This window comes from Panicum hallii, chromosome 9 (genome assembly GCF_002211085.1).
Source record: "Panicum hallii strain FIL2 chromosome 9, PHallii_v3.1, whole genome shotgun sequence".
In the NCBI taxonomy this organism is placed as follows: domain Eukaryota; kingdom Viridiplantae; phylum Streptophyta; class Magnoliopsida; order Poales; family Poaceae; genus Panicum; species Panicum hallii.
Window position 1 is genome coordinate 58,526,389 of NC_038050.1, and position 24,398 is coordinate 58,550,786.

The 24,398-nt window shown below is 49.5% G+C and overlaps 3 protein-coding genes across 4 annotated transcripts; 1 reads left to right on the top strand and 2 right to left on the bottom strand.

Moving 5' to 3' along the window:
* Positions 1-4,259: 4,259 nt before the first annotated feature.
* LOC112873237 lies at positions 4,260-6,477 on the bottom strand. Its single transcript, XM_025936242.1, has 7 exons — positions 6,295-6,477; positions 5,990-6,124; positions 5,807-5,884; positions 4,913-5,041; positions 4,733-4,831; positions 4,501-4,647; positions 4,260-4,271 (listed from the first exon to the last, which is right to left on the bottom strand). Exons 1-7 carry the CDS (start codon positions 6,475-6,477, stop codon positions 4,260-4,262), a joined length of 783 nt encoding a protein of 260 aa, XP_025792027.1.
* A 6,781-nt stretch (positions 6,478-13,258) lies between these two features.
* On the top strand, positions 13,259-14,533 carry LOC112875631 (LOB domain-containing protein 37). The gene is made up of 2 exons (XM_025939555.1): positions 13,259-13,657; positions 13,778-14,533. Exons 1-2 carry the CDS (start codon positions 13,474-13,476, stop codon positions 14,236-14,238), a joined length of 645 nt encoding a protein of 214 aa, XP_025795340.1. The 5' UTR covers positions 13,259-13,473; the 3' UTR covers positions 14,239-14,533.
* Positions 14,534-18,447: 3,914 nt separating this feature from the next.
* Positions 18,448-19,593, bottom strand: LOC112877403. Of its 2 annotated transcripts, XM_025941702.1 has the most exons (3): positions 19,382-19,593; positions 19,152-19,251; positions 18,448-19,017 (listed from the first exon to the last, which is right to left on the bottom strand). In XM_025941702.1, the coding sequence occupies exons 2-3, from the start codon at positions 19,233-19,235 to the stop codon at positions 18,532-18,534; spliced, it is 570 nt and encodes a 189-aa protein (XP_025797487.1). In that variant the 5' UTR covers positions 19,236-19,251; positions 19,382-19,593; the 3' UTR covers positions 18,448-18,531. The 2 variants fall into 2 exon arrangements, with proteins under 2 accessions (XP_025797487.1, XP_025797488.1); XM_025941703.1 differs by lacking the exon at positions 19,382-19,593 and having other exon boundaries at positions 19,152-19,329.
* Between the last annotated feature and the right edge of the window lie 4,805 nt (positions 19,594-24,398).

Consider the following 24,398-nt stretch of genomic DNA (forward strand, 5'->3'; position numbering starts at 1 on the left):
GCAAATGGAGTACCTTATAGTAGTGACACCAACCATAAACTAATTCTATGGGTCTGTTTGGATGCTCTAGAACTTGTTGCAATTTAGCTCGAACAACTTGGACCAAATTGTTTCGTATCAAAGTCCTGATTCCAACCCCCATTTGGCTAATAACAAATCCGTCAACGAGTGTACCTTTTTAAAAAACACTAACCATACATGAGTGTTGTATGCAAACATAATTATTGTTTCCATTCCAATTTTCAGCTAACATGTTTAACAAACACATCCATATCAACATGAAAAATGCTCAAAGAAATATTGCAAACAGTTACATATAAATTTGGGTCATGTGGTAGCTTATAGAAGAATAACCATTGCATCTGAAGCAAGTCATCAGATAATATAATGCTGGTTTGAACTTTCGCAGTTAATCCTTCTTCTCGTGCTGGCAGTTACTTTATCCAGTACACTGAGAAATGAAACAAATGCAGCACCAAGTGCTGCCAAAAAAAAATTATTGAGTGTGATTTCTTTACTTTTCCTTTGGACTAGCCTTCCTCTTGCTGCAAATTTTTGGTGGCCTTCCTATTGGAAGCTTCATAGTCTCTTAGCAGGTTGCTTCTTTTCACCGTTTTGCCTTTTTCTTCTTTGCGCTGATATGGTGATCAATCTAAGCCAGTTGATGTGTCATCATCTTCAGCTAGAACAGAAGAAAAATATAGATTAGTAGCATTCGTAGTGGAAGAAAAAGATCGAAACATGAATGTTAGTCATTGACATAGCCATTCAAAGATTACTTGCTAACAGCATCTACAAAGTGGTATTTTGAAAGAAAAAAGGTGAACCAGCCAGTACACATGCTGGAACCTATGTTCATTCTCTGCTAGGGTTAATTGCATTTGTCATGTCAAGCATTTATCTAATGCCTGAGTTTATTTATATTGTGACTTTTACTCATAGCATACTGATTGTTCTAGAGTTACAGTCATAATCTGAATTCGAGAAATTGAAACCCATACTTTAACTGAAGTTAAGATCAGCACAAAGTTATGGATTTTACTCCACAAATATAATGATCAAACATATTGGAGGTTACCAAATTATATTTACATTGCCGAGACACGTTCACCAGACATGTCTAGTGTTACCGATTCACAAGATGCTAATGCACTAATAACACACAGATCAGAAAAAAGTGCCGATGGTTATCTCCAAAATGTTATGCTAGAACAGTATAATCATCAACAGTATTCCAAACTTCAACATAAAATGCGACATATGTGTAGACAAAAAATATGCAAATTTTAGGTGAGCTGATTGAGAGCTAGCCAGATTTTTCAAACAGTGCTTCCCCTGCTCTTAAATCAAAATGTTGCCACATTTCAATTTTATGTGTGTGTGTATATGGACACATACTATATAAGATTTTTCTAAGACATGGGGCTATGCATGTCAAAAAATCTATAGCACATAAATGAAATAGCATAAGAATTGCGAGGGTGTGTACACACAAAATTTACCAAAAAACCATCTATATACAGGAAGTAGGAACTTACAGCCACCTGTACTGAGGTACTGCTCAATATTGAAGTTCCTCTAGGCTGAGATGATCTTATGGGATTCTGATCATGCTTAGCATTTGTTGTCAGTCATTTGCGCAAGTTCATGCTGTCATGGAAAATAAAATCAGTTAAATATATTGTCGGAGGATTTCTCCAGCCGGATGGCGGAGTGCACCCGCCTAATTCTAGTTTAGGATGAGTTTGGGAAGTCAAGGAATGCTAGATCAAGAGGCGTATTCTTTAGAGTGGTTCAGGCCGCCGGAGCGTAAAACCCTACGTTCACTGTGAGATGTATTGTCTGAGCTTGTAAAACTTGTGGTGTGTGTGTGTCTAAGCTTGTGAGTTTTTAAAACTTGTGTTCTAACGTGCGCTCTCCCTTTTATAGGCTCAAGGGGAGCGCGTACATTGAGCGGGGTCCCGACAGGTGGACCTGGCGACATATTAAATAACGTATACATTGGAGCCTTAAATGCCGCAGATTTGGAAATCTTCTTCTTCGGCCCCCGTGCGTATCCTCCACCAGGGTATGGTCATATGCCGTCTCGCTAGCACAGGGTATGCTGCCTGTGACATGCGTAGTGGGAGATGTGCTGTCATTGTAGGGTCAGTTCCCGCTGACAAGCGAAGGAGCTATATTGACCTGCCGTGCTGTAGCCCCTATGCACTGTAGCAGCGCACGCCGTGGCCTTCCTGCAGCAGGTCATAATAACCCTTTGCTCACGCGCGTGGCGCTGTGATGTGACTACACGCCCCTCGCCCACGCACGCGGTGCGGTGATGCGACGCGCCGCCTCAGTAACTGGCGGGCTAACCGTGGTGTCAGCATACCTGCCCAACGTGTCAGTGGGCAGCCCATGCCCTGTCTCAGGCACGCGCACCCCAACCACCCGCATTCAATGCGGTAGTTGGGTTGGCTTCTTGTAGAAGGCTGGCTACCACCGGACACGTGGCGGTGCTGGTTTAGCGGCCGCTTCCTCAGGGGCACGTGGCGACACCGGACCTCCTTCCCGGTGGGAACCCCCTAGCTGGCCCAGGCGCTCAGGCCCCCTGGGGGTCCGGCTTCCACACGTAGGAGCCCAAGACCACCCCGCGGTGGTACGGGCCCGCGGTAGCCGTTCTAAGCACCTTGTCCTCGCTGGCACGTGGAGGCGTCGGACCTGCTAGAGCGTAGGGGGAGGTCCGGAGACCGTGTCCCCAGCTGTCAGGCCCGGGCCGTACGCCCCGTCACCCAAACGCTTAGTGCGAGGTTACGGGTAACCTCGCGCCCCTCGGGCTGGACGCTCTAGTAGGAGGTACCCCTGTCTGTATGTACCGACATATATATAATACAAAATGATCCTCAATGATTTCCCAAAAATTTCTCATTATCAATATAGTATGAATGGACAAATCAAAACCACCATATTGACAAAAAGCACAATATATTTAATGTTACACAAGCCGTTGGTTAAAATGTTGAATTATGTCCATCCACAACCTATATTGGAAAAAATCCATAAAAGATAGTATACATCAAATATTTCCTAACTATGTCACATTTGTAAAAGATTTTCATGTTTGTAAGCAAGTGCAAGTGAGGTATAGGATGGAATTCAGTTATATCTTAATAATTAGTCGGGGAAGTCACTTCATCTCACCAAGGTCTAGAAAACATTTCTTTACACACAATAACAAAAGTTCTACACCATAAGTTATGGTTGGTTCAAATTGATGGCTCTGATCTATTTGATACAATGCAAAATACTACTACTAGAACTTTATTTAAAATAGATAATCCCACAAGCCACTTTTCTAAATAATTGATACTTCTTAGGAAATAAATCAAGTGAACACACATATTTATAACAATAAGATAGTTCTTGCAGCACTAAAAATAGACCGAAATGATCGAGCTATATCAAGTAGACAGCACAGCACAATGTCTTGTCTACACTCTACAATGGCTTTACTGGAAGTCTGGATCGGAAGATGACGAACATCGATGATTGGAAGCCTGTAACAATGGCTCACGGTGATGCAGAAACAATATATCACGGTTTTGATGATAATGACCCCATAAATTCAGACATAAATAAGCATTTAATTGTTTGATTCCAATAGCTGCTAATCATTATTGACCCCAACCACAACCACAAGCAGCTAGCAAACAATTTGCGATGACATCACAGATGAGGTGAGTGGACGCTAATTACTGTTGAACACTATCATGATCAAGGCCTCTATTTCTTCAATGATCAAGGCCCACACTATACCACAGCCCCAAATTAGCGACACCCATCAGTTCGTACAAGTGTGTTTTACTCTAATGATTTTTAGCTATGATAGCATGGATGCGGCAAGAACTGGACATGGGGTCAGTGTTATTCATAGTCACCAACCAGACATGTATGAAGTACAACAATTGTCAATCTCACCAATTCTTAATACAGTATTTTGCTACTGCAAATCATCCACTTTTTACTTGAAAGTTTAGTGACATTTTATGCTAAGTAGATTATATATATATTCATACAAAAAGATGTTTTTTCTACTGTGCTGATCTGGCGGATCAGAAGTATGACACATATTATTATTTTGAACCAGAATTGCGGGGCAAATGGAGCCACCATGATTGCTACCAAGAATAAATACCTAGCTAAGCAAGGGAAGAAAGAGAAAGACTTGGGTCATTCACTTGGTGGGTCCAACCTATAATAGAGATCCATCGGAAATAATCCTAGACATAGTCCTACAATCATGTGCATGAAAAAGAAAGATGAAATTTTGAAGTAAAAAAATATAAAAGAGCTCAAAGAGCTGGGAGAAAAGAAATAAAATATTCACTGATTTTTCATGAAATGTGAGCAGCACAAGCAGTGGTACAAAAAGTACAACATGGTGCAGATATTTTTTAGATCTATATGCATGGAAACATCAAAATAAAAGCATAACTTCTTACGATTCGATATGATAATTACCAGATCTGCAGATTTGTCAAAGGAGTAAAGGTCATGGACACTTGTCTTTTGGATAGTGGCACGATTAGGTATTTCTCCAGTTTTTAGATAGCTTAAGGCAGGCTTCAGCGAACGGAATGTGTAGCCACTAGTAGGATCCGTGTAGTTCTGCATAATCAGACAAATATGTGAATATAAGATGAATACCGTCTTATTGATGTCAGTGAAGACAAATGATGCACCATGTTCTTACCAGGTCTCCCCTGACTCTTTCCTTTGTCTTTCTAAACACTTCTTCTTTTACCCATCCATCCGGCAATTCCTTTGGATTAAGCTCCACCTTTGCAAGTATCTACAAAAAGATAAAATATGTATAAAATCATAAAATATATTGTGCTATTAAGATAGAGAAGAAGATCTAGCATAATCACACATTATCATCAGAACTTGTATCGCATTGGCCTTTTGTATCACACTCTGCAGATACCCTTGAATCATTGACATAGAGTAGCACATCTTCTTTTGACACCAGTCGCACTCCAGTTTGTGAATGAACATAAAACTGCAAATGTGACACACAGATATATACTGTGTCAGTAATTGCAATTACTACCATCTATGAGTTCATTACTGGCATGAAAAGTTCATTAACTATACTGGCGCTCATATTCGTTTCTTTCAGTTTTAAATCTTCAAGGCAATGGCTTTTTTATGATAAATCAACTGGTTCAAAGACTGCACAGTGAGAAGGAATACAGAATAAATATGTTTCTCTGAGTATCCTAATGGGAAAGTAAGCTTCTCAAATTGGGAAGTTCTGTACTCCTTGGCCCCCCCACAGCACAATCTTTTCCATATACTAAGGTAGAGTGGTATTACAGTTTCTTTGCAAAGTCCAGGTGATGCTTTTGCAAATCTCTACATTAGTGCCTCCTGCTATAGCACCAAAAGTCAAGAAATTACATAACGAAATAATTTCTTCCACATTTTAAATGAATATTATTACTGATCTGTGTATGCAACTACTTATATAACACAATTACGAAGGAAACTACATGTCTTTAATTGGATGAGATGAGCAAGAACTATCTCGAATTACAGGTATAAGCAAGCCATTTTCGTAATTGATAAACTCGGAATTCAAATAGCAGAGCTAGATTCTAATGCTGATCCCCATAATACACAGCATGTTTAATTTTATGGTACTCATGTACTATAGGATTCTAAAAAGGTATATGAAAAAATTGATATATTGCTAATATGAAACCAGATCCAGACATGATATCTAGGTTACAGGGAACCAATCCATAGCTATACATATATATACCTTGTACATCTTGTCCATCTTTTCCCCACCAGCTCTGATCTCCATAACCCACCCCTTTGGAAGCCACTGGTGTGTTTCCTGGACATATGTCACAATCGATTAGAAATATACAAGGTAAATTCTAGTAGCATGCCTACAATAAAGGAAAAAAAAACTGTCATGTTTATAAAAGAAGTCACACACATGAAGTGTGCTGTCTGCGGCAGCAGGTTCTTCTTCCTTGGATTCCAGTATATGTTCATCCTCCTCAGAAAAAAGGTAGTCTAGAACCTCTTTCTCTGTGGTGAATGTACAATCCGACACAGGGGAAGTGTAATACTGTAACAAAGAAAATGGAGTTACAGACAATTCAGAAATCTCAAAAGCAGAAAGATTAAACGACAAAGGTTGAACATTTCATAGGTGCGTCCGTGTATTGAACAATATCTACAAGCATCATCATGACCTAACAGTGTGTGTTTATGCATATTAGGGATAAGACTACATACCCGGCGAATCGTGCCATCTTCTTCACGGTATACCTCCATGATCCATCCATCTGGTAGCCAATCTGGTGCCCGTGCCAGTGCCTCTATATCCTCCTCTTCTTTAGCATCCTTCTCATTCACCATGGCTGGTTCCTCCACCCGCTTATCATCTGAGATCTCGATTACTGGTTTGTCACCCGGCATTCTGGTGGTTTGGTAACAATTCTCCCCTCTAACCCTGCCCTCTCTCGCTTGGTTCTTATAGACGTCTGGATGCTGCACTTGAAGCAATACGGGAAACACCATCTATGCTAGCTGGAACCCAACACAGCTATGTGGTCATTTGATAATGAACAGCCAAACATTCCTTTAAAAGATCTGACAGCTAGTGTAACGTCTAACTTATTTTTTATTTTGTACGGTAGCGTGACATCTGATACATACTAGCACCGTAGAGAATCTTAGGTTGAAATAAAATTGGCTCTATTAATATACATACAGCATGCAAAAATAGGAAAGTGTGAGGCTGTGGGTGTATGGATATGGGTCTTTAAAGTAGGTAAAGCACAATATATACTCCCTCCGTCGTAAAAATGCAAGGCATACACGCAAGCCAGGATCAAAACAATTTAATATTTGACCAATACTTAGTTTTTGCATTTATACATTATAACATAAAAATTCAGTATCGTTGTTGGATTTGTGTTTGATAATTTTTTATGGTTATATATACGATAATATATGAGAGTTAATGATTAAAGTGTGACGTTGGATCATAGACCGCCAGCGCTTCACGTCAAACAGTGCCTTACATTTTTAGCCACATATGCAATATACTTGCCCTCCCATCACCGTGCATCTCTGAATGTGATCCTAGCACGCAGTTAAAAGTTGCCCTATATGCACGTACGGCAACTCGAATGCCAAGTCCAGTTCGATCGGCTGGCATGATCTGCATGCACAACACTGCGTCGCGAAAAGCTCAAGGATTACATGCACAATGCAAGATGTCAGCTAGCGTGAACGACGAGCGGCATGGCAGCTGGTGGAGGTGTCGTTGCACGGGCACACAAATGAAATCTTCTGCATTGTTTTGGTGGCTAGCATTCATTCCTTTTTAAGAGAAATAGCTAGCACTACGGTTCGACACGATCTGTGCTGGGGCAGATAGGGTCTTTGTACTATGAATGAACAAACATCTTAGGTAGTAGGTGTTAACGGATCATGTACTGCTGAAATGGAAGGCCAGCTTAATTATTAGTGTAGCTTCCACTTAAACAGCTAGCTGCATGTAACTGTAGTCCATCTGGATTGATATGGCACACGATCGATCCTTGTTTGTTTTTTTTTTGTTTTTTAGCTCAGAAGACGATACTTTTCCATCTGGATTGATATGGCACACGATTCTTGTTTTTTTTTCTTTTTTTAGCTCAGACGACGATCCTTGTTTGGTGATGACGAGGCAGCAGATTGGTCGCGGCACGCTGTGTGTGTGTCGTCAGGCCATCTCCTTCTACTTGCGACGTCTAGAACGGCCCAATAGAGAATACAATTAGCCCAAAATGAGTAACCGGGCCCAGAAGTAGAATGTGGACCTGGCTCCTGCACCACAAATCCACAATGGTGTGTCGGCCCGGGGCTGCTCGGTCTCTCGTGTACGACTGCGAGGGAGCATCACAGAAGGTCCACCTGCAGCTCGCCCTCGCCAGCACCGCCTCCTCTGTCTCCGGCAACTCCCACCGCCGGATCCACTGTCGAATAACCACACGCGCTAACTCAACACCTTCTCGCACTCCCCGGCCTCGATTGTCTTCCCAATTGCCGGTGGCTACCACCACCTTGCCGCCACCTCAACCCGCCACCTGCCCCCCCCCCCCGCCCCGAACCCCAACACACACACACACAAGCTAGGGGAGGGGTGGGAGGTAGTGGGAGTGGCTGCCGGCAAGTTCGTCAGCGGCTAGGGTGATGGTCAAGATCGGTGGGGCGAGGGTTAAGGTTTTTGGGTTGCCGAGCTTCCAATGGTCGGTGGCTCTAGAGGAGGTAGGTGTTGGATATTGCACCGAGATCAACCAGAAGAACCATACAAACCCGGATCTAGATGAGAGTTTAAGTAAGGCACGTTTGGGTTTTATAATATAGCAGAGCTCTATTTCACTCTAAAAAAAATTAGGTTACAAGTGCCATATGACCCCTCTATTTATAGGCCCAGCGGCCTTGCCAAATTACAATAGAATCCACGAATAGCCTATACACTCTACGTACATTTAGGGGCACTGTGGTCCTTTTCTCCCCCAAATTGGAAACCTACTCGGTCACGCAAAGTTCTTGAGGCTTGGGCTCGCCAATGGGCTATGGCTTCCGTCCCTAGGCCCGTTTGCAGGCAACTCCCTTCTTATGCGCCGATAGCATCCCGCCTAAGACTCTGACGCAAGCACGGTCACGGGCTTTGCTCCAAGCATTCGCTGGCATCGCCCGATGCTTTGCCGCATGGTCTTCGTCCTGTCCTTCGCGTATGGCGGACCCGTCCCCAACAATCGGTTGCAGCCCGGCGGTGGTGGTGGTTTGGCCGGCGGTGCGACGGACAGTGTGGCCGGCAGCAAGGGCAAGAAAAAGGACGGGGTTGAAGGTGGCGGCGGCGGGTGGTGGGTGGGCAGCACTTGCCGCCAGGGCGGAGGACGAGGGGGCAGGAGCAGAAGGAAGAAGATGAACTGGGAAAGAAGAAGGAGGTGGTGGGCTGAATTGGGTCTCAAAATCATAGCTCCAATCTGGCTACCACAAGCGCCAGATAGGAGAGCCCCCTATGAAATCGGCTGGAGCGAACATCGTCGCTCATATGTGCTCACGGCATGTGACCCTTCGCTCACCTCCGCCGTTTCCTGCCGCTAGCTGGCCAGCCACCTTCTTGCTCCCGGCCCTCACCACTGCCACGCCCTGGCTCACCCACTGGTAGATGGCATCGCCTGCAGCGGCAAGCGGCAGAGAATGTTATTAAGTTCACATTTTTTTTTTGTTCCCTTTGCTTTTAGGATCAGACAAACAATAATTGCTAAGAGAATGATTTACCCTATTCCTGTTACACGGAGAGATGAACTTGCCCATGTGGATTTTGTTGAGCTTCTAGAGTGTTTGCTGCTGAACCGACCTGCAACTGCAAGCAGAACTAAACAAAAGAGACCGGACTTCGGGGGTGTTTGGATCCAAGTGCTAATGTCTAAAAGTGCTAAATTTTAGCACTAGCTTCTCCAAATTGAAGTGCTAATAGGGTGGTCTAAATTTTAGCTAAAACTCTGAAACTTTAGCATGGAGTATGAGTGCTAATAGGTACTAAAATTATCCAACTTTAGCTCATCCAAACAAGCCTGACGCGCTTGTAAGTTGTAACCTGCTGTGTCCAATGCAGGGTAATCTTGTCAAATTTCGTGCGGGAAATCAAACTCCATCTCGCATTCAGCTCGTGCGTCATCAGAGATCAAGTGTGACGTCGTATCTCCATGGACTCTCAAAGTGTTCTTCTCTCAGCAGAAGAAAATTAAAAGGAGCGGAGCCTTTGGGCCGGGGCAGCACAATAATTGACGGAACCCTCCCGGCATGATTCCCCCAGCCCTCAACTTGCAGTCCTCGCGGAATATATGGCTGTCCCCTCGGCGATCTATGAATCTATCCCATCCATCATCCCCTGCTCGCCCGCGCACGGTGCCCATTCTCCTCCTCTCGCAACAGAAAGCGCCGCGACCCGCGAGGCATCCAATCCAATGATCCAAAGCCAAGCCTGCCCATTCAATTCTCCTCCTCTCTCATTCGCAAAAGGTTTCCAAAATGCTCGGCTCCCATCGCAATGAAGCTGGACGGGCCGGCCGACCGGCGTCCGCGGGCAGCTGCCGCGGCAATGATTCCTCGTGGCTCGTGTCGCGCCCCGCACTTCTCCCCTCGCAGAGGTACTGCGCGTCATGGACTGGAGGGGGGAGTGGGACTGTGCGCGCGTACGCTCGTGTATGTCCGGGCCAAGAGCTTCTGGGTCACAGGTTCCAGCCTTGTGCTTGGTCATGTCGTCGTACGGCAGAGGATTCGTGGGCCTTGCATCTAAGGCGCCCCCGCGGTGGTTGCTCAGGTGTCAATTGAGCTAGCTAGAATCTGAATAATTCCATCCTCTTTTCTCCATGAGCAATAAAGCTGGGGATGGCTAATGACCACGACGACGCTTGCTGCAAGGATTAACTTGAAGCCAAATCCGGTTACCTTGTCAACGTAATCCAGATGCACACAGGTCGCTTACTGGTGGCCATGGATCGCTATCTACTTTCTCTCTCATAATAAAAGTCTCCGGTCATGGATGGATGCTAATAGCGCAGGCGTTTCTTCCGCAGTAATGAAACTTTTCGAGTCCTGATTATACTGCCCGCGCCATGGTGGCCTAGTAGCTATATGTGTGATGGGTCGTAATCTACATAGAAAATGATGTGCATAGGATTTACCCTAGATTTGGCCCACTTTCTTGGGGAGAAAGAAAGAGGCCCCGATCCTCCCTAGTGTTAGCCGGTAGGGCTTAGGCTTTAATCGTTGAAAAATCTCAACCCACAAAAAGATACATGGGCACTAGCCAGAGAATGGTGGGCTCATATATAGCAAATAAAACCAAGCAAATTAATTAATAAACCGGTTGATAATATCGTGAACACCAAAATTTTGATTCAAACTATGGTTCCCCAACTTTTATGATCTAAACACACCGTTCAAAACTTGCCGTGCATCCGGTGATGTTGCCCTGATCACTTCCACTCCTATAACTCAATCGAGCTCAAAGCTCACCCAACACCCCTAATTCTTCCATTCTTCTAATTTTGATCCTCAATTCTAATACCGCCTGGATCAAGAACTCCATCCAAAGCTCGTTATTAGCTGGTTTTCATGTGACATGGCGACGGCTTTCCCTCTAAGCTGGCTATCTTCTTTTTCTAGCCAGGCTATAGAGAGGAGATAATGATAGTTGAGCCTAGGGCATCGTGAAAGCCGAGGTGGAGAAGATACACTCGAATGAAAAAGTCCGTCAACACATCACTAGAAAACCCATCTATAATATACCCAGAGGATCAAACTAGAACAATATTAATATTCCATAATATAAGCACCAAAGTCTTAGAGTTAAAGACTAAAATTAGTAGACATACTGAAGGGGAGCTGTGGGGCTATATGAATCTATTCCTACCCTATATACCGTGAGAATGGATTCATGGAGACCAGATTTTCCGGGCGGACGCTGCAAAACGTCAGTGCGCGCACCGCACCAACTGAGAAGATCGCCGTCACATCCGCGGGGTAGCCGAGCCGATCGCGATGCGACCCCTGGCCGGTTGCCACCAGGCGGAACGCAGCATCATATCAGGAACAGAGCACAGGGCAGGGGTCAGGGGGCCCAGGCGCAAACCGCAGCGCACAGGGAAATACGCGGCGGAAAAGGACGGGACGGGATGGGATGCCTTTGCAAGTTGCGGCGCGGGCTGAAACAAAAATATTCCCACAGGCCAAACAAAAGCTGCGCGCCTTAAAAATCCCCCGGAAAATCCATCGGATCGAGAGGGCTTACGTGCAAGAAACAACCACCGGGGGGGGGGGGGGGGGGGGGCAAGAGGGCATTAGATGTATGGCCCGGGATGTGCAAAAGAAAGCCACAAAAGTTGGAAGAGGAGGCTTTGCTTTGGTCTGGTACCTGCTAGATGCAGTGCATCTAGGAGCTGGGCTGAGACTGTTTGTTGGGAGGAATGGTATTCTAACCTGAGCCTGGGGTCGCTCCAGCTTCCCTTTGGGCTTGTAGTAACTTTGGAAGAACCAAGCTGCAGGCTTTGGGCTGTTTGCAACATAACCTGAATGAACCCACGTTGTTGTTAGGTCACTGAAAGGTTCGATTTTATGGCCTCTTTTTTAAGGCAAGCCGTGAAAAAACAAAGTACACATCGATACGATGGAAGTGCGATCACGGTACTATTTCCTTCACCGCCATGTTCAGGATCGTGCAGCCATATCAAACTGCAACTGCTGTGTTGGCCGATACCCACGGCGAAAGCCCTGATGAGTGCGTTTGGATTCTAACGGGCGAGCTGCTTCTCGATAACATTGAGCCGGAGCCGTCCTGGCAGGTACCGAGCACAGCCTGTTTGGATGGCAGAACAAGAAGCACGGTGCTAGCAGAATGAAATTGCCCCTTAGGTAGTGCCGCAGGAATGATATTTACCACGCAGGCAGATAAGATGATGAGCTGCAGCTATCCACTCGCAACAAAGAGGGGATCGAGGAGCAAGGTTACAGCTCCTTGCCACGTGTCGAGCGCCGGGAAGGAAGCCCATCCTCTCTGAGAAATAAACAAACAATGGGCCAGCGGCAAAGATGATGCGAAATTTCCTAAACGCCGAGGGCGGCCGAGTGCGTCGCGATCAGAGGCCATTAGCGGCGGGGCGGGGGCGAGCACGAATCCGGCGGGCGCAAGGGTCCACGGCACGCTGAGTCAGACGCACCCGGGCGGGGCGGGGCGGGGCACGCCCGACACGCGAATCCACGCACCCGTCCCCGTCCGGCCCCACCGCCGCACGGAAAAGCAGGGGCGGATCCCGCAGGGCGGAAGCGGCGAACCGCGCCCACCCCCACCACCACGCGACGTGCGGACGGGGCGAACGCGCGGCGCCCGGTCGAAAGGATCCCCACGGCCCCGGCCCCCGCGCCGCGTGGTGGGCTGGCACGGCATGGAACCGTCCGCCCCGCCCGGGATCGGATCCGACGGCCCGCGGGGTGCCCGACCGGCCGCGGAGACACGGAGCCGCCCGCCCCCGCGCACCCCAGGACCTTGGAACTTCCTCGCGCCGCAGCCCCTCACCTCACCTCCGGTCACCGCACCACCACCTGTCGGAGCCTGACCCGGGTCCAAGACTGGTTGGTTAGCCTACCCAACCCTGGTTGGGCTTGGGCGGCCTCGTTCTCGTCCGCCTCCCTACTCCTGCGTCCAGTCCAGGGCTCTGCGCTGCAGCTATGCCCATGCCCTCCCCCGTGCCTATATATCCCCCTCCCCGGCTGCGGACCGGCCGTTCTCTTTCGTTCCGGTTCCCTAGCGCGAACTGCAAAGGCGGTGAAGAGAGAGATCTCTGGCTAGCTACCCGTGTTAGCCCCGCAGTGGTAGTGAGCGCTGTTGTATGAGCTTGCCTCTCCGTGGGCATGAGCTGCAACGGGTGCCGGGTGCTGCGCAAGGGCTGCAGCGAGGGCTGCGTGCTGCGCCCCTGCCTGCAGTGGATCGACGCCGCCGACGCGCAGGGCCACGCCACCGTCTTCGTCGCCAAGTTCTTCGGCCGCGCGGGACTCCTCTCCTTCATCTCCGCCGTGCCCGACGCGCAGCGACCTGGTATGCAACTACGCACCTGCCTCCATCACTCGGTTCGGCTAGCTAGCTATCGCTAAGCAGCTTCCTAGTGCCTGCCTGTGCATGATGTGCGAAGCTGACCATCCCTGTGACCTCTCGCAGCGCTGTTCCAGTCGCTGCTGTACGAGGCGGCGGGGCGGACCATCAACCCGGTCCACGGCGCGGTGGGGCTGCTGGGCACGGGGAACTGGCACCTCTGCCAGGCCGCCGTCGACACCGTGCTGCGGGGCGGCGCCATCGGCCCGCTGCCGGAGCTCGGCGGGGACTGCGGCGCCGGCGCCGGGAGCGGGGACCTCTACGGCCCGGCCGCCGGCAAGCGCGCCCGCGGCTGGTCCACCTTCTCCACGGCGAAGCGGGTGCGGACGGCCGGCGAGGCGGCGCCGCCCGCGGCGGAGGCGTCGTGCGACCTCGGGCTGTGCCTGAGCCCCGGGTCCCCGCCGGCGCCCGGGGAGCGGAGGGCGCCCCTCCTGCGGCCGGGCACGCCGTCCATGAGCTCGGACGAGTCCGTGACGACCACGACCGGCGGCGACAGGGAGCCGGTGCTGCTCAACCTCTTCCCCTGACCACCGCGTGCTATCAGGACGGACGTTCCCGGCGGCCAAGTGTTTAGTGGTTCCTCTTGCCGCCGCCGGCGAGGCCATTTCCCTTCGTTCCTTGGCGGCCTTTGATTTTGTTGTGTAGTTGTGGTAGAAAACAAGCTAGCAGCCGGCCTGGACGCCCCGTTTGCGTGGGCGAGATGAGAGCGCCGGTGGCCACCCCACCCGAGTAACCATTTTCCTTCTCTCTTGGACAATTATATAAATATAATAAATAGCACTACCAAGGTGAGCTCCGTTTTTTTCGTGCTCTCCAACTCAACGATACCATGATCTCGTCTAAATCCTGGGTGTGACCGCCGTATGATTGGAGCTGCGCCATGCGGTTTACTGTTGCGATTGACCCGCTGATGGATGGGTCACGTTACGTGAGGCGAGGCCCTCGCCAGAAACGCTGACGCACTGTGCAACCGGTAGCGACGCCGTGACGACAGCCCGCCGTGTCTCGATGCGTCTGCGCCGGGGCTTCGGAGCGCGGCCCCGCGTCTCGGGGGGGGGGGGGGGGGTACGGAGTTGACGAGGGATCAACGCGGCTGACGAGGAGAGAGATGCGAGCGAGCGGGAGCAGTGGCCGACACGGATGCCCCAAAGTCCATCCGGGTTTTGTACCGCACGAACAGGGACAAAAGCGGGCACGCCCCACGACGCACCACCACCGATCTCCGTGAGAGGGAGCGGGGGTCGGATTGCTGTTGCTTCATGCGCCTTCGGTCGTCTAGACGTCAGTGTGCAAGTTCCAGCTCTACCTCTACTGCTACCCCAGAAGAGCTAGCTGGTGCCTGATATTTCCGCGCACGGAGAAGTGAGAACCGGGAGCCGGAGGGAGGGGCCCCTGCCCCTGTCCCCTCGGCACAGGCGCACCGCAACTTGGGCCGCTCGCCCTCCTCCTGCCCGCGCCCGGCGCCGGGGTCCCACCGCGGATCCGGCGCGGCGATCACCAGCAGGCAGCAGCGAGCGCGTGCGCGCCACGGGGTGCGCCTAGAGTTTTCGAGCGCGCGGCGCAAGTTGCCTCGACGAGGGGACGCACGCGCCCACGCGCGCCGGGGGCCCGCCCGCCGGCCGGGCCCCCGCGAGCCTCCTGGGTGGGGTCGCCGCCCGTCCCGTGCGGCGTCGGTGAAAGCAGCGGCAGCTTTCGTCGCCGTTTCGGCAGACGGATGGGCCGATTCGTCCGACCCGAGCCAGCAGCGGTGGAGTGGAGGAGAGGGAGGGGGAAGTTTCGTCGCGTCCCCCCGCGGTCGGGGAGGTGGGCCCCGGGCACGCGCGGCGCGGCCGGCGGCCCTCCGCCGCAGCCAAGGGATGGGACGGCTTTCCTTCATTCGGGTGGGTCCTCGTCTTTGCCGCCCGCCCGCCCCGCTCCCGTGGTTGAGTACTGGAGGGCTGTTTAGATCCCTCCAAATTCCAATCTTTTTACTCTCTCTCCATCACATTAATTTTAGGACACATGTATGAAGCAGTAAAAGTATGTAAAAAAATTAATTGCACAGTTTAATTGTACATCACGAGATAAATCTTTTAAGCCTAGTTAGTCCATAATTAGATAAAATTTATCAAATACAAACGAAACGAAAGCACTACGTTACTCCAATTTATAACATTTGCAATTTTAGGTGCATCTAAACAAGATCTGAGTTGGAGTCGCGGTGCGCGAAACCCAAGTGGACGGCCGCTCGATCCATCCGCCGTGCTACCGCTGACTCGGCGCCTACGTTCTCCTGTAAGCAGCGACAACCATGATCGATTGCTATAGCACGCATCCATGTAGAATCTAATCATCTAGCGTACGCCCCTTTATTCGATAGAGCTTGGAGATGTAGAGAACAGCTCAACTCGGCTTGTTTCCAACTTTTCGACACCGCAGTAAGCGAAGCCAGGATCCATGCACTTGTTTTAACTTGGTTATGTTCTCCTCAAAACCTTGACGACCTCCAAAAAATATATTTCTGGCACTAGCTAGCTCCCTTGACTTGTACCATCGGTGCCCCTCAATGCTTTGGTGGCCTGGCCTGCCTCTGAGCGCGAATCTTTTGCTAGAACCGTTACGGACCGGCTTTATACCGGTGGTTCATTCTGCGTTAGCAATGACGTCAAGATGCAAACCAAGTGACCAGCTGCGCTGTTCCGAGGGGTCCGACGGGGAAGCCAGCAGGGAGGGCCATCCCTGGGCCGGCCGGGTGCTAGCGGCGTGGCTCCGATCTAGCGAAGCGCAGCGGCATGTGCTCCCCCCCCTCTCCTTGCACATCCGAGGTGCCCTCACCAGGTCCCCGGCCGGAGCGCCGTGCGGGGCTAATCCCCGACAGGGCAGCCCTGGGCGACCTGGCGATTCACGTGCCTCGGCCTGCCATGCCGACCGCCGAAGTTGCTGACCGCCAGCCCCGCCCTCCGGCTCGAGCGACGGGTCGACCCTCGAGCGGACGCCCGCCTGCCGCCTGCCAGGTCCGCGGCCCGAGGCGCTGTCGCCGTACGGCCGGTGGCCGCCAGACGGCGGACGTGGTCTCGTCTGATTCGGCCCCTGGACGCTGGAGGCCCGGTCGCCCCGGTTGGTTCCATGCATGCATGCACCTGACCGCTCCCTCCCTGTCCGCCCGTCACGTTTTCACGTGGGCCGCGCGGGAGGGAATCGCCGGCTAGCCGCAGCGGCGGGTGGGCGCTTGCCGCTCCCACGGGGCGCGTGCACGCGTCGGCGTCTGGGGCCATGTGCCAGCACGTGAAGAGGGTGCGGCCACCTGATCTTGCACTACTGCAACCTGATCCTTGATGGAGGCATCCGCATGCAGTCCTACGTGTAGTTCGTATGCAAATCGTTTGTATACCCATGGTCAACCTGTTTGATTTGTCCAAACTATATGAAAATATAATCATGAAAATTGATCTTTAGTATGCTTTTTTTGTAACATGGGGTTATGGCGTCTATCTCCCATGGAATTTCACTTTAAACCATACTTGTATAAGGAAACAAAGGAAAATGACATTAGGGAGTGAAGGAAAGTGACCTGAACTTGATTTTGAGCGAACGAAGTTAGAGGAAACACCACTGTTCTGACAGACCGACGAAAGCATCTCGTATACCATTTAGGCCCACATTAAGCCCATATAGCATCTCAAGTTGCTTCAATTTTCTAGCCCATACACAAGCTGAATGGCCCAATCCTCGTCTCAGGCCTTTCATTATGTTGTTTCTCTGACACATTTGCTGCTGGGAGAGATCTGCTAGAGGTCTAAACGAGTCGAGCTAAAAGCTCACTCAAGCTCAGGAGCATAACAAGCTCGAATGCTGCTGCCAAGGCTCAGGTTTCTCCGATCCTCCTGATTTCCCGACATATTCCTTAAAAAATTTTGACATGATTTTACCAATCTTCTTATCGTACTCTCTCCGTCCCGCAAAGAAAATATCAAACACATTAGTGATAGCTGGAAAATAATTCAGATAATGTCCCTAATTATTAGGGGAGAGTTCCCATGCGCATACAGATGGCGTTTCTTTATGCGTAAATTTAAAACTGGGTATAGAAGTTTACGAAAAGAGCACAATTACTTGTGCATGCAAAAGCTAAAAAGCTTAATTAATTTGGCACTCAAGTTAATCCTAACGCTACAATTGTATTCTTTGCCGGACAAATTTTTAATCATGTAATTGCATTTTTGCTGAAATGTTATTGCTCAGAATTTTTGGAAGACGGGCGAAAGTTATGTCATTCATACATTACCGAAGAAGAAGCCGCAGGCACACCCTAGAAACAAGACGGCAAAGGACAGGACTCAAAAGGAAGGGGGGGGGGGGGGGGGGGGGAGGCGATGGCGAAGGACACCACGCGCTAGGAGACGCTACACGCTCATGGATCAGCGGAGATGATCGGAAGGGATGTGCTCGGAGCTGCACATTCACGAGGGCGAGTGTCGGTGATCGTTCCTGTTGCAACCAGGACGTTGTGGAAGTCTAGTTGTTTCAATGCGGAACGGACTAGGGATCTCCCTGGAATTCTAAAGAAAATCAGACGTTGCAAGCTGGAAATGAAAGGGCCTTGCGTGAGTACTAATGAAGCAGGTCAGGCGCACGGAAATGTGGTTACCGAGTCTGAACCTGTCTGAGTTTCGTGGGGATTTCTAGGCACACACTGGCTACTGGACCCGGTACTTATCAAGCTGGGGCCTAGACAGAAGAAGCAACACAGATGAGAATAGGAACAGAAGTTTTTTTTTGTAGTGACGTAAGAATTGCAGAATGGTTGACATTACAATGAATACAGTGGGACATGAACTAGCCTATCGTGCCAGATTCAGACACTTGTGGAGCCAAGGAGGCTGCTGCAGCCCGTCCTGCTCCAGGCGCTGCCCCACGCTACCAGCACCAGGCCTGATGGCCGCCGCGGATCCGATCAGAGACGGAGCAGGCAGGACGAGCCTGCGGTCCGGGCTGCCGGACTCCGTCGACGACGACGAAATGCTCGTCCTGGAATCCACGCTCGACGACGTCTCCTTCTTGGCCGCCGCCTTCTTCCCGGCCGTCCCGAAGCACCCTAGAGACAGCGTCAGCTCGAGCTCGCTTTCTTGGAGGGCGAGCTGGGGAGTGGTGGCCTTCCCCTGCTCCGGGTAGGCGTCGTCCCACGACTTGCTCGAGCCGGCGTGGTTCTCCGCGGCGCGCCTCTCGTCCTCGAGGTCGCAGCGGGTGGCCGCGGGCATTGCTGCTGCGTTCGCCGCGTCGGTCATCAGTAGCTTCTGGACCCGGTACAGCCGGTGCAGTTCTTGAACCTGAATGGGCACAGCAAAGCATATAGCTCGTTAATTTGCTGAAGGGTACCTGGAAACAATTTAGGACGATGCTGTGTGGCATGCATGTGCGGTTCTTGATTAATCCTCGAACTTCCAAGCTGCTTTGTTCTTACCTGCTGCCTGAATGTCTCTTCCTGCTTCAGCATGGCCATCTTCATGTGCTCCTTCTCGTACTGCTTCAGATGATATCTTGACATGTTGTGGCAACAGAAGCTGCAAAATTGAGTTGGGAACAAATCAGCACGCAGGTTGTTCTACCATTCATGTCTTTTAGTCATGAAAACTACTAAACTTAGATGGACTAAAAGTGGAAACCATGAGACTGGGATTAGGCTCTACTTACAACGAGTCAAGAAGTGGAGACCTCTCACACTCGGATGCTTATCGGGATCGAGGCCTCGAAGAACCTTGGAACAGGGGGCGCTTTCCGGTGCAGGTCGGAGGAGGGTAGGGTTAGAGAGGCACTTAGCTTTCTCGACACTCTACGACCTCCTATTTTAAAGGCGGGCACAGAGAAAGAGAGAAGGGAATGCAGTTTGGATTGGTCACTGCGGTTTCAAGCATTTGCGAAGAAGGAATGATGCCCCCACCACAAATTTGGCGAGCAAAGGACAGACTAGAAAAGCAGGGAGCATAGCAACCCCCACTTGCTATAAATATGTCCATCCGTGTATCTATCCACAACAGATCGATGGGGAGGCACTAGGCTTAAAAGAATCAGCAGAGGGACAGGCACAGCTAAAGTGGCCAGGCCAGTTCACATGTGTGCATGCCTGCCTGCCTGCCCGGCCTGGGATCATGCTCCTAACTTGTTGACATCACACACCTCCACTCAGGAATAGAGAAAAGGGTACGGACGGCCACTTTTGATTTCTCAATCTTGTTGAATTGTCATGTCGGATCAGTTATATCCGCTTCTAGATCTGTAGATCTCATTGGCATCCAAGTGAAAAAGTACAGCCGTCCATGCGTCCTTACAGTGGTTTAGTCTAGACCACCTGGCTTGAATTGATGATGTGCCTCTGAAAATGACCATGATGTTCAGGCGAAAAGATTTAAGCTATCATGCATACTTGTTGGGCCCATCCCATATATAATTCAACACAAAAGATACAAATTCCTAGTTCTAGTGTTATCCCATCAACCTAACTAAAGTAGCACTCTTAGATATGGTTTATGATGGTTTAGTTACTGCTATACCTAATTAGATATAAAATGCTGTGCTCGGTTCACATGAGCATTAGAATACCGGTGATAGCTGCTTACCTTTCCCTCCAAACTTTAGTTTTCTCCATCCTTTTCTCATCAGCCCGAATTATTTGCGACCCGACACCGACATCACTCCCGCAACTCCCCAAGAAACCCGATCGCCGATCGCCACCACGTGCGACAATGAGCCCCGATTAGAAGAAAAAGAAGCCATGGATGGGAGGAAAGGCCCTTTTGCGAGGTCGATCGGAATGAATGATGGGAGATTTGGACCCCCACCCCACCGTGCACGGCGGATCCTGAACTGTGCATAGTATGCTCTCTGCCTTGGGGGGATGTGGGTTTGCCCGGACAACTCACGCATTAACATCCAAGCCGGGGAATCTGGAGACAAGGGCATGATTTGGGGGGATGTGGCGGCATGTGCCCCATGATCTGATACTTCCTCGCCGAGCAGAGCACCACACATGAGCTGGAGCTGTCCGCCATGTCTTGGTGATTTGGAGAGTCGGTGTACTGGAGCTGGAGTGGAGCAGGTGATGGATGGGCATCAATTCACTTCTCTTCTCTGGTGTGTCCTTTTGCAGAGGATGGCATCATCCCCAGTATAATATATAGCCATCAATGTTTTTGCCCGCCTGAATACTTATATAAATGGTTAACTGGCTGCGGCGAACAAAATCATGGAGGCCAGTCTCCTCTATCGGAAGCTAAAGCAGTAGCAGTACTGAAAATGTTGGTTTCCAAAACCTAAACACGGGCCTGGTTTTACTATTGTATATTCATGGTTGTCAGTTGTCACGATGAATGATTTCATGTTATAAGCTCAACTTATTACATGAGCTTGGTAAGGGCCATCGCGGCATCGATGGTTCTAGCTAGTGCAAACCTTGTTTTTTTCCTCGAAAGATTCTAGTGCTAACTTAAACCTCTGAAAATCTACAGATCTCTCATGATGACTGAGAAACGGATCTAAACTGAACTTACAAGCAGAAATCATTGCAGTATGAATGCCATACAATATTGCCGAAAGATTGAATATAAAAATCTTTTGACCTTGGGAGCTAATCTCTCTCTCTCTCTCTCTCTCTCTCTCTCTCTCTGAATTCCCGTCCAATCGAAAGATGAACAAGCAATGACAAGGTAAAAGCCATCAACAATGATCAGAAGGGCAGCAAGCTAAGCTCCCATGTCTTGTCCAGCTCTCTCTCCTTTTACTGCACAGCCGATGACCGTCAAAAACAAAAATAATGCCTTCGACCGATTGCAGGGGCAACATGAACACACACACACACACACACACACACACACACACCCACCCACCCCATAGAGATGCATGCGGAGATGCCACGCACAGATCCACTTAAGCTGCGAGTACAGCTGGAGTAAACAAGAATCCAATTGCAATGATTCGAGAGGCATGGGTACAGCCCCAACGGCCGAGGTACAGACATGGACAGTCAGTGCTCCACACAATCCCTGACTAGATCATGAGGGGCTGGCTCATGCGTGTCTGCTACATTCTTTCCGGTGGATCCGATCCAACTACCTAAGCTCGACACGGCATTAAGATGATCGTCCCAGGACGCATCACACATGCAGGCATGGGTCGATCAAGGGGCTCTGCCTGTGAGAATTTTAATCCCTAGGATACCCACCTACGTGTCTACAGTACATGGATGTAGGCCTGTAGGCAGTAGCCAACCAAACAATACTGATACAGATCGATGCAGGGATAGAGAGAGAGCTTCCTTTTGGGGACAGTGTCCTTGCTGTGCCACCGGAATCTGCCTCGAAAAGGGGGCAGCGCTTACCCCAAAACTGAGACAACGAACCACCGGAAGCTGTACATCTACTCATCGCCTTTTGGATGATTGAGAGGAGCTGCTGCTACGGCTGATCTAGCTTTCTGTAGGAAGGTACATGGCGACTACCTAGCTAGCTCAACCTGCACAGCGATTATGTTAGTGAGTTCAGGCACCATGTGCCACATGAAAGGAACACATGGGATTTGAGGACTTTTACTGCACACAGAATATGATCATATATTACTGTCTGTGTCTAAAAAGAATTTGCATGTAAATATCGGACGGTCGAAATTTTTCTATATCACTGAAATATTGATTAGTAGTATGAGATAATATATCTAGGTAGCATAGATAGTATTAGAGTAATATGGAAAAAATTATTTCACTGCAAGATTTCACCCCTCGTGCAACGGTATAAAAGTGTTGCAATATGCCAAACATAGTTGCAATAGACAAAATTCAAAAATTTATAAAAATTATTCTTAATTTATATTAAGTTACTAATGACAATCTTATCCTTCTAATGAATGGTTGAATCTTTGCTATACTACGTACTACTAAATGGTAGTATTGTGTGCAGTAAAAGAGGACTGGAATTTTGCCCTCTTTGCTACGGTTTTTTCGCTTATATATACAGGTTAGCAAAGCAAAGATAAAAGATATCCCTAAGGCCTGGAACCCTAGATTCTAACATGCAGTTTGTGGGATCCGAGTCGCGATCCATAGGCCCAAGGACAAGGGTAGCGTACCGCAACCGGTTTCTCACATTTTATTACTTCATTAATTCGTTGCTTTAGCTGTGCTACTCTGAGAGTTTCTGCCTGTTCTGAAGACCGTCACCGCATTCTCTGCCTGCTCTGAAAGTTTCTGCCTGTTCTGAAGACAGTCCTTGCATTCTGTGTCTGTTCTGAAAGTTTCTGCCTGTCCTAAAGACCGTCACTTCATTTGACACCATCGTATGCTGAGATTTGAGAGTTCTGGTCTCACTAGTTAATGTTCAACTGTTGACATATACGCATGGCAAATGACATCGATGAAAAATTATGGTATTTTGGAGTCTGGATATGTGCCGTATCCGCTGTAAGGTTGCAGGCTTATCATGGAACCACTACCAGTAGCTTCTGTTCCGAGAAACCCAGCAGCAGTGTTCAGCAGGCCCTGCAGCAGCAATGTTCGTCGCCAGCCGGACAGACGCAGACCATCTCGACATGGACAGGATATCTATCTGCCGTCCGTATAAAAAAGCAGCTCCGGTCGATCCGCCGAGAGCAGAGAGACATGGATCCTTCTCCACGCTCGAGCCCAGGATGCCGCCTCAGCTTTCGGCCGGCATCATTGCCTCCGCGCAGGCGCAGCGGTGGAGCGGAGTTCGTGGTGGAGCCACCAGCCTTTTCAGAATAGAGCGTACGTACGAGGCCTCCGGAAGCATCAGCCACATCAGGCATCAGAATCCAGAAGTGCTCCTGCAGGCCGCATGGTTCCGACATCGGTGCACGCGTTGCCGGCCGGTCCGACCTCCAAGGAGCGGCGCGCCGGCGCCCCGATTCTCGCAACCCCGCGCGAGCCCGAGCAGCCGAAAGTGGGGAGCACGGGCATGCCGACGGGACAGTAGCTTATCCTGCAGCTTGTTTCCTTGACCATCTATGGTCCATCCCTTCTCCTTGGTTTCTTGGCAAAATGGAAATTATCCACTCCGACAGCATCTGTTCTCGTGCCCTCCTTTCATCTCTTTGGGAAGGGTCAAACGGCGACCCCGATTTTTCGAAAACACGGCGGTATTGACCATACACAGTGACTACTGATCAGGTAACAGCTGGCTATTTTTGTGAATTTTTAATTAACTGGAAAAGAAAGGAAAAAATGAAAAAAAAAGAGAGCCCCGACTCAGAATTTTTAGATATTCCGACTTCAAACGCCTCCAAAGAGAGTGTTCTAAACTCTAGAAGCTGGCATACCTCGACTAGTGTTCTCTTCTGTGAGTTTGTCATCAATCCAGAACCGAAGCCTATGTGTCCCTTAAAAATCACCTGTAAAAAAGTTTGATCAGCATAGGTTAGCGACGTAGAGCAGAGAAGTGTACATTGCATTGCTGGTTGGGTGTGGTGAGTGGTGACCAAAGTTTGATCTGACGATATGCATTGCTGCTGTTGGACATTGCAGGATCTTCTCTGAACACTTCCTTGCAATAGAAACACACGGCCTGCTACTATAGAAAGGAAAGACAAGTGATCGCCGTCCACGTGGAGTCGTAGAGAGAGAGCATCGTCTTCTGTCTCCCCAAAAAAAAAAGAGAGCATCGTCTTCCCCTCTGTCGGTGGAAGTTTCAAAAGGAGAGTGATCCAC